This window comes from Geospiza fortis, unplaced genomic scaffold, assembly GCF_000277835.1.
Source record: "Geospiza fortis unplaced genomic scaffold, GeoFor_1.0 scaffold120, whole genome shotgun sequence".
Lineage (NCBI taxonomy): Eukaryota > Metazoa > Chordata > Aves > Passeriformes > Thraupidae > Geospiza > Geospiza fortis.
In genome coordinates this window covers 2,401,395-2,410,589 of record NW_005054364.1, presented here as the reverse complement: position 1 = coordinate 2,410,589, position 9,195 = coordinate 2,401,395, and the positions used below count along the sequence as shown (strand labels likewise).

General features: G+C 35.9%; 1 protein-coding gene across 1 annotated transcript in view; it reads right to left on the bottom strand.

The window, feature by feature from the left end:
- The window catches only part of PDCD6IP (programmed cell death 6 interacting protein), a 50,464-nt gene that overhangs the window by 5,544 nt on the left and 35,725 nt on the right, over positions 1 to 9,195 (bottom strand). The window contains 8 exon segments of the mRNA XM_031059569.1: positions 898 to 1,032; positions 2,265 to 2,513; positions 3,159 to 3,328; positions 4,401 to 4,512; positions 4,914 to 5,091; positions 5,724 to 5,847; positions 6,587 to 6,809; positions 7,635 to 7,766. Of these exon segments, the coding sequence (XP_030915429.1) occupies positions 898 to 1,032; positions 2,265 to 2,513; positions 3,159 to 3,328; positions 4,401 to 4,512; positions 4,914 to 5,091; positions 5,724 to 5,847; positions 6,587 to 6,809; positions 7,635 to 7,766 (1,323 nt within the window).

Here is a 9,195-nt window from a genome sequence, read left to right as displayed (position 1 = left end):
TTAAAAACTAGTAAAGAAAAATAAAAACAACAAAATCAATAAAGAAAAATAAAATCAATACTTTCAGACTCCATGCTGGCGTACTTCTACATACTGATCCAGCTAGTGGTCTTGTACTATTACAGTGCCCAGAACCTGTCATTCCATTAAGGTTTGCTATTACATTCTATTTTACTTTTCAAACCCAAAATTTGTCAGCTGCTGTTGCCCCTCACTGTAATAATACAGAATTTTGTGGGGCTTTGTGTGTGTAAATATAAAAATAGTTTGGGATAACTAAAAAAAACATACTAAAACCAGAGCAAAACAAGATCTCTTCTGGTGATTAACTATTTATTTTTGTAAATGATAATTGTTGATTTTTAATTTTATTGCTCTCAGTTCCATGCATTTCATTTGTATAGATATCTCAGAGGTTGGGTTTTTTCTGTCTGATGAGCTATCAATAAACCAGCAAAAATGCTTAGTACAGAAGCCATAAGACAGACACCCAGATCAAAAAAAGCAAGCTAAATACAGGTCTCATTATTTCTCATGTATGCAGTAATAACATTTAAAACACCAATTTTATAAGGTGATTAAATACCATGGGAGAACAGATGAAAGAATTTCTCAGATAAAATAGCTCATCTGGGTGCTTCAGCATCATTTACTCAGCTGTAATTAACAACTTATCCTATTGCTCAGAAAAGCTTACTTTTCAGATAGGAACAAAGAAGCATTTCACAGCTCTTGAAACAATCAAAATTCAAGGAACTCGCTGTCCTCGCTTCAGTAGCAAAATCCTCAAAAATGCACTTGTCAGCTATCATGTCTCCAAAGTTTATTATGATTTTTGATTCACATCTCATTGTATACATAAAAAAAGTCATTTCAATCCCTTAAGCATTACCATACCTTTGTGCCTTCTTTTAAATTGGCTACAAGTTCCACAAAGTTGTCATTTGCTACAGCTAAGTTCTTCAAGACTTCTTCTCTTAAATTAGATTCGTTGTTTGATTGTTTCATCTTTGAAAAATCCTGATGCGCATTCTTAAAAGAAGAGAATAAACAGTGTAAATAATGCAAGCTAGTTCCATGTAAGATTCTGTATGTTTTGTTTTCTTTTTCCTCTTGGTCATTGCTTCTGTTTTCCCCAATACCTGCTTCTCCTCATCTCCCATGCACACTGGACTTCCATACCTGCCAAGTGCAGTGACCATTATAATCTATATTTCAGAACTGTACATACATTAACTCACTGGCAGTAGGTATCAACACTTAATTACCTGCTCTGTTGTGGCCTGCCTTTAATAATTCTCAAGCTCATTCTGCAGACTGTCTTTCCAAGGCTACACTAATTAGGCTCTCTCCTGTACCAACTTCCCTTGATATTCATAAAATCATACTGGAAGTCAGTATTTTTAAGAAGCATTACTTCAAATTTCGTTGACATTGGCAAACTATTAAAAGGACAGGGAAGAGGAAAACTTACAGAAGGATCACCTATTTACATCTCATTTCTTTCAGGAAAATAAACAAGCTAACTTAAAAAGACTGTTTCAACTGCCAGAAGCCAACAAACTTGAACTCCAGGACATTCAAACATTAAAGTAATACCCATCAGGACTTTTTAACTATGTTGTGATAAAAAAAATCCAAATATAAAATCCTTGCTAAACATAGTGTTTATGGTCATTTAAAAAAATTTTTTCCCCTACTGGAAAAAGTGTCCATCGCTACTCAAGCTGCCATTATCTTTTCTCCAAGCACTAAGACCTCCTTTTTTGCCAGATGTTTCAGGTATCCATCTGATAAATAAAGACTGAATTTATAAATAAACTTTGAGAAATGCTATTAAGTTTTACTTCAAAGAGCTCTGCACATACTACAAGTCAAGCATATATTGTAAAGAGCAATACACATCTCCTGTTATCCCAGGACGAATTAAAATAGAGTGAGGGGAAAAAACCAAAAACCAAAAAAACTTTTTAACACACCACTTAAGCTTCTTTCAAGGACAAAACCATCTGCAGAATTGTGCTAAGAAAAGGTCCAAGAGAATTTACACTGGAGCTGTAGGGAGAGCCTGCTAAACATTCCCATTTCTTTCTAGCGAACACAAAGACATCTCTGTATTTTTCAGTGATCGAGGCATAAAGGTGTATCAACTGACATATGACAGAATAAAAAGCAAAACAGACTAGAAAGCAAAGTGAGACTAGACAGGTAGAAGTATCATTGCTCTTAGTTTAGGAGAAAGCAAAACATGCAAAGTGTTGTACCTGAATGTTTTTGAGAAGTTCTTCCTGCTTTTTTAGGGACTCCTGCACTTTCTGTGTGTAACTTCCATAAATTCTGTCCAACTCAGTCACAGAGATAGCCTCCTCATTTATAGCACCATCCTGCGCAAGTGCAGTCAGGAATTTGCTTGTCATGTCAAAATTTACAGATTTCAGGTCATTTTCCAGTTGCTCTCTCTCCTTCTTAACTTCATCCAGACTGGCCAGCAAAGTTCTTAAGACATTAACAACCTAGACAATATAAATGTCCTAAGTTAGCAGGTTTAGAGGTACTATTGGAGAAGTTTAACCTATTAATAACTTGTTTCCATCTTGCATTCCTCACTGATACTGGCAATATTTCTGCATGAATATTTGCTTATGAATGTGTTTAAAAGTGAGAAACCGGGGCAAAATATGACCAAACAAAAGATCTTCAATCATTTCTCAATCTATATTCTTCTTCCACAGGTTTGCTTTTGCTGCATTACTGCAAAATGTTTGGGTTTTTTTAAGTTGATCAGACACCTTCCAATAAGATATTCTAAGATGGCAGCAAAAATCACTGACATAAAATCATTACTATGAGGAAAACAGTAATATTGCTGTAGATCAGCCACTAACTTCTTGGAAAGCAAATTGGTTCCCTACAAAACAAAAATACTCATTACTCCTTTTATAATACTTTGCTGTCCACGGTGATTGACTTTGCTCACACCAAATGTAATAAACTATGCTCAAGAAGATTTTAAACACGAAGACAACTTCTTTTCCAAGTGTTAGTTACCTCATGTATCAACTGAGACAGAAACAAATTAAATTACCAATTCAAGCAAGTTTACTTTGTTAGACAAATAGCACTTCTATTCAAAATAGAGACAGATTTCACTGCTTTACCTCATTTCCCTGTAGTGTTTTGGCTGGGTTGGCAGAAGGTATGGCAGCGTTGAGTTCTGCCTCTGGCTTACACAGAAGCGCAATCGTATCCCGGTGAGTCTGATAGCGCTCCTTCACCTGCCCATCTGCTTGCACAGCTTTATTCAAAATATTATGGTAATTGGCTCCCTCTGGGGGCAGGAGGAAAAAAAGAGTTTATATAATTTCAAAATTTGTTCCATCCAATCTTGCACCTGAGCAGTTTTTTTGCTTTTCAGCAAGCCATCATACATTTTTATAAGCCTGCACAATATGTAAGACTTTTATATAAATTTATGCTTCCAAATTATGTTTTAAAAAGTGCATAAACTAGGCACCTATAACGATTCTCCCATGAAGCATACAAAGGTATATGAATAAACACTGTTTTGAGCTACTCTGCAGATTTAAACCTCTGTAACTTTGCAAGACCAAGTTAGTGGTATCAGTCCCTTGTTAACTTCAAAAGACAACACATATTAGGTACACAGAAAACATCATATAGTGGTGGTTTTAAGTAGTTTGACCTAACTGCTGGGGAAAAAATTAAAACACCCACCAAATTAAAGAGACAACACACAGATGGAAAAAAAAATATGTTGACAAATTGAAGAGGCAATTGAAACTAGATCCTTAGGAGGGCAGACATTTTTCATTTAATTTGCTTTCTGAAACTTTAGTATGCACATGCATGAAGCAAAGTGACTCGGAGTCCCCAGACAGTGCAAAGGAGAGCTGCTTTATTGCAAAAACCAAGCCTTTTTAAGCAGTTAGCCAGTTATCAGTTTATATATTTTCAAGACACAACAAGCCCAAGTCAATCAACCCCCCTACGCCACAACGTGGACATGTGGCAGTCATGCAGCACACCTCTCATGTCTCTCTACCCCTATTCCAGCTGAGTCACTCTCCCAGAGTTCCCTTCTCTTTAGCCTAAGTAGCCTGAGCCATGATTTTACAAGGGCAACAAGACCCTTATTTCATAAGACTTTACCTATATGCAACATGCATGTACACACCAAAAGTGCAAAAGGAGCAGGAAATTCCCTTTGTCACATCCTCCTTCAGCTCCAAGCAACAGTGCAGAGCTCAGTCAGAATATTTTGGCATCACCTGCCTCAAACTGGTATTTGTGTATTTGGAGATAATATCAGAGCGCTGAAAACTACTTAAATTTACACTCTGGACATCTTTAGAACCCAAAGCATGAAACATGGACTTTACCTGCCCTCAGAGGCTTATAGAGCTCATTGGACGGTGTTCTCTGCCAGCGTTCTTTGAATTTTGCTCGCAGGTCATTGTCTGTAGCTTCTTCTTCATCTAATAATCTCAGAGACTGCAAGAGTAAAATGTTACATGCATTATGAGCTGTTTTAAACATAAAACAGCTTCAAAATATGTAGCTAGGGTAGAAAACAAAAACTGCCTATACATTCTCTTAAAATATAATTTGACAAAAAAAAAAAACGGCATGAAAGGGACAAATCACTCGATTTTCTTTAGAATGTTCTTTAGAACTCCACCAACTTTTTTAAAAAGAAAATATTTGTAAGGAAACATCCACATGTGACAGCACAGTTTTTGTATGGGCTGAACACTTAAATAGCATACTTTGAAAGTGTTATTAAAGTTACAAGCATTTGAATAATTATGCACTTTTTCTACTGTCATTTAAAGCAAAGTATTCAGTGGAGATGTATTTTAAGAATGTTTTAGTGTAGTGGGTTTGGGGCTTACTTCATCCAGAATTTCTTTGTTCCTTTGCAGCAGTTCAGGCAGATCTTTGATCAGCTGATCAACAGTCTGAATTCCCCCCTGCTCAATCACAGACTTGGACTTGTTCAAAATAGACTGCGGAACAGTATCACCAGACACATCTTCAATAGCAGCAGGAAGATTGAGGGAAGCCAACACACTGAAAAAGTAAACATGCTAAATAAACAACTTTTATCCTGAAAATAACACTGCTATCTGAACAAACAAACAATCACACAGTCAATTATAGTGGAAATGGAGTGTAATGTATGCCTAGGCTGAAATTTCAAACATACACCTCACTAAAAATACATTTACGAGCTCTTAAAAAGCTAAAGAATACCTAGCCTTTTAGCACTTACAAAACACGGCAAACATTTTAGGTAGTGACTGGTAGACAAAAGAAACAACTGCTTTAAGTTACACTGCCATCTCTCAGCTTGGTACAACTTTTTTATAATTATTTATTTTAAAGAACATTTTTTTTAATGACCATTGGAATATGAAAATCCTTCAAGATTAATGGTACTGGTTCTGACCAGGTGTTGGACTCCTAAAAAATAAGGGAAGATGGCAGAAAAATAAATACTACTTGTTTTTAATAAGCTTTCAGATTTAACACCTACAGAAAAGTAGTTCTGAATCCCCCTGTTATGGTTTAAATTTGCCAGCCTAACATACAGTAATGAAAAAACACTGCTATAACCTGCATATCTGCAGGCTGCAAGGCACCCAGGGCTTACAAGCCGTGTACAACTTCACTTGAGAAACTTCACAAGAAGCCATATTTACCCATTTGCCAGATTTGTGGCTTCTCTCATCTGGGCTATTGACCTGTTTACCAGATCTGCCTTCCTCTGGTTATAAACACTCACAGACTGTTGCACTTGCAATGGAACCATCTTCTCAAACAGGTCTGCAATTAGAGCAGTATAAATTACACAAGCTGCATTATGAAACTAAAAGCACAAACATCTTCACAGCTTTTTTGTATATATTGTTCTACCGAGACTGACCTAAACAGTTTAAGATACTTTTCCTCCTACTCCCCAAGATGTCTTAAAAACAAAAATCAATTTTTGAAGGCCTCTAGAGTTCAGTTTTTAAGGCTGAATTGAGTTTGAAATAATTTAAAGACAATATATTTACACCAATTGTAGGGTTACAAATTAGATTTGCCTTAAGGCTTCATTTCTAATTTTGTTTCATTAAAGGAAAAATATGAGAAAGTTAAGAGAATTTTTTCACAACTCATCTGTAGAGCCAACAAACTGAAATTTTCCAACTTTATAGGAGACCAGCAACAAGGTTAGTTAATATTGCCTAACTTGGTACTGTCCCCTACAGAACTTTTCCTTCTGAAATTAAAAAGATTGGTTTAATATAGAAAATACAATTGCTGAGAAAATCTTATAAAGATCTTTAAGAGAATTGTACATTTCAGGTAAGAATTTTCAACCTGTGCTTTATTACACTTATCACCAAGAACAACAACAACAAACTGGAGAAGAAAACCAGCAGTTTCAAAAACACAGCTGTACCCATAACAGAATGCAAAAAGGAAATGTTTATTTTTGCATGGTACAAATGAACTTTGTTGACCATGTGTTTCACAAGGTAACAATTACCCTGTGCACTCCACACACTTTGCTTACCAGTGAATTTCTGACTGAGTGGAACAACAACTGGAGTAGACTTCACAAGACTGGCTTTTCCAATGGGCTCCAAATCTTTCAGGTCAGGAACCCGATCATGGTAAATGAAGTCATTGTCTTTCTTGGCAGCTGCAAGTGCACGATTGATTTTGTCAACCAGATCTTTAACGCTTATATATTCATCGTAGCGAGATGCCACCGTTTTCACCAAATCTGCTGCATGCTAAAACAAAATTTAAATACAGTTAAAAAGCAACTTATCTTTCTCCCTTTCATATTAAGAAAACAGGTGAGCATACAAAAAAGAAGTTTCAAGTTCCATCCTGCACGAAGTTGATAAATGCATAATGGTAACTTTCAAGATGTCAACACGATCATGTTATTTAAGTCAAATTTCCTGCATACCAGTAGATACACAGTGTACATGGATCTTCACTATCAGATAAAGGAGCATTTCACATATTTATTTTCCAAAAATAAATTTCCAGGGACTTGAAGGAAGAAGTTCATTTTAGCAATTTTTTCTTCTTTACTGCATTTAAAATATGAGATGACCTTACTCATTACAACATCTGAGTCCCTCTAGAAACCAGATATATGGGGAAAAAACTATGAAGACTAAAAAGAGAACTGTTTGTACAATTTTTTTAAATTACTTAGATTTAAGGCAGGATATCAGCAAAAGAACTAGGTCTAGATCAGGTAGAATTTTAACCTTCGGGGGATTTTTAAAAACATTACATAGGAAAATTTATCAACAAATCTGTCATATTAGCTGTACTTAGATATGAAGCTTATGCAAACACAAAGATAAAGATTTAACACGTCAAGCAGTATCAAATTACCCAAAAATCACTAAAACACATCTTCACAAAAGTTAGAGGGGTGCCTTTCATTTTTGCAGCTCATCATAATTCAATTCATGTGATAACCAAGCTCAACAACTTTTGAACACATTCCATTCTTAGTTATTTGGATTTCAAAACTCCAATCCAGCTTTCCAGGATTAAAAGTTTTTCCATATTTTTCAGAGAAGAAAGTTACTCACCTGTAACCTCCCAATTTCTTCACCAAATTTCTTCTGTTGTTTTGCCAGGATAGATTGATGATATTCTGCATTGGCCTGCATAATGCAGTGCTTTGCAGCCAGAACAGGAAACACCTCCTGGAAATAAAAATACTGACCAGGGGAAAGTCCAACCACAATAACCACCACAGACAACATGGGATGCAGGAAGAAAAAGGAAGAAGAAAAGGAAATTAGATTCACCCAATTAATGGTTTAGATAGGTTAAAACATTAGAGGTAAATGTCAGAGATCATGTGGCTTTGCATGGATTGAATTTTTTTTTTAATCTGCTGTTGCAAAATTCTTGGTGCTCATTATTTTAAATGAACTATGATTTAAATCCAAGCCATGAAGTCACAACATTTACTTCAAAGATAAGAAATGCATGCATGTAGTAGAAAGGACAGTTGCAAGAACACACCCAAATACCCCCAGACAAAGCCAAGACAGCGTTCTTAAGAAATGGAGGTGGGTGGAAAGATAGGTCTTCTAGGGGTTTTTTGGTTTGATTGGTTTTTAATTAAACAAAGTAATTACACTTAAAACAGCAGCAGGCCTATCAAGAAAGCAACTACAATTATGAAAGAACAAATAAAGAAGACCAGTGACTACTGACATGGAAAGCAACTTAAAAGTCATTTTTAGACTTTATATAAGTGCACTTATCTTTGCAGGAGTACCAACCAAGACATGAAGAAAACATTACGCTGCAGCGCACAGTACAGACATGGTCTTAGATCAAGGATTTGGCCTTACTGTTTTATTTCTTAAATCAAGGAGCACTGGAAAACCAGAGTGATGTTTTAAAGACCTCAGTAAACAAAGACCTGCTTCTTCACGTTTCTGCAAATTTGCTGCTCCCCCAGAGATGAAAAAATAACATTAAAAAAAAGGGTAAATTTGGGAGACAAAGCTGTCTGGAACGCCTTGCAACTGGAGTTTGACACATCCAATCAACCTTCACAACACACTCCTAAACATGTAACTGTGTTCAGAGCTGGTGTTAACCAGCAAACCTTATGCTCTTCCAAATAATTTCACTTGACAGATTAATTTGCAACTGGAATGAGGTGCAGATCTACAGCTTAGAAAGGTACACAGCAAAAAAGATAATGCAATGGCTTTATTATATCTCACTGCCTGTCAAAATCATCAGGAACATAACACCTATGTGGGAAACACTCAAGGAACACGAGAAAGATCTTTCTACCTCTTCCAAAATCAACAGCATTCAAATCACCAGTCAAGATTAAATTGGGATATTTTACAAGTATCAAGATTGCTTTGGGGCAGTGCAAGATAAGGCAGGTAGAAGACACACACTGACTTCCAGTCATGTTTTTCACTAACAGGTCAGTGAACAGTACCTCTGTATTCATGCTGCACCCAACATGAGAGCAAATTTCACATGGAAACACTGAGACTAAGAAGCCAATTAAGCCCAAATAGAAAGTGTTAGTTTGAAAACAGATTTAGTAAGGCATTAAGTTCTAAGAATGCATCCCTAAATAACACCATAACCATTTCAAGTTTACTTTAA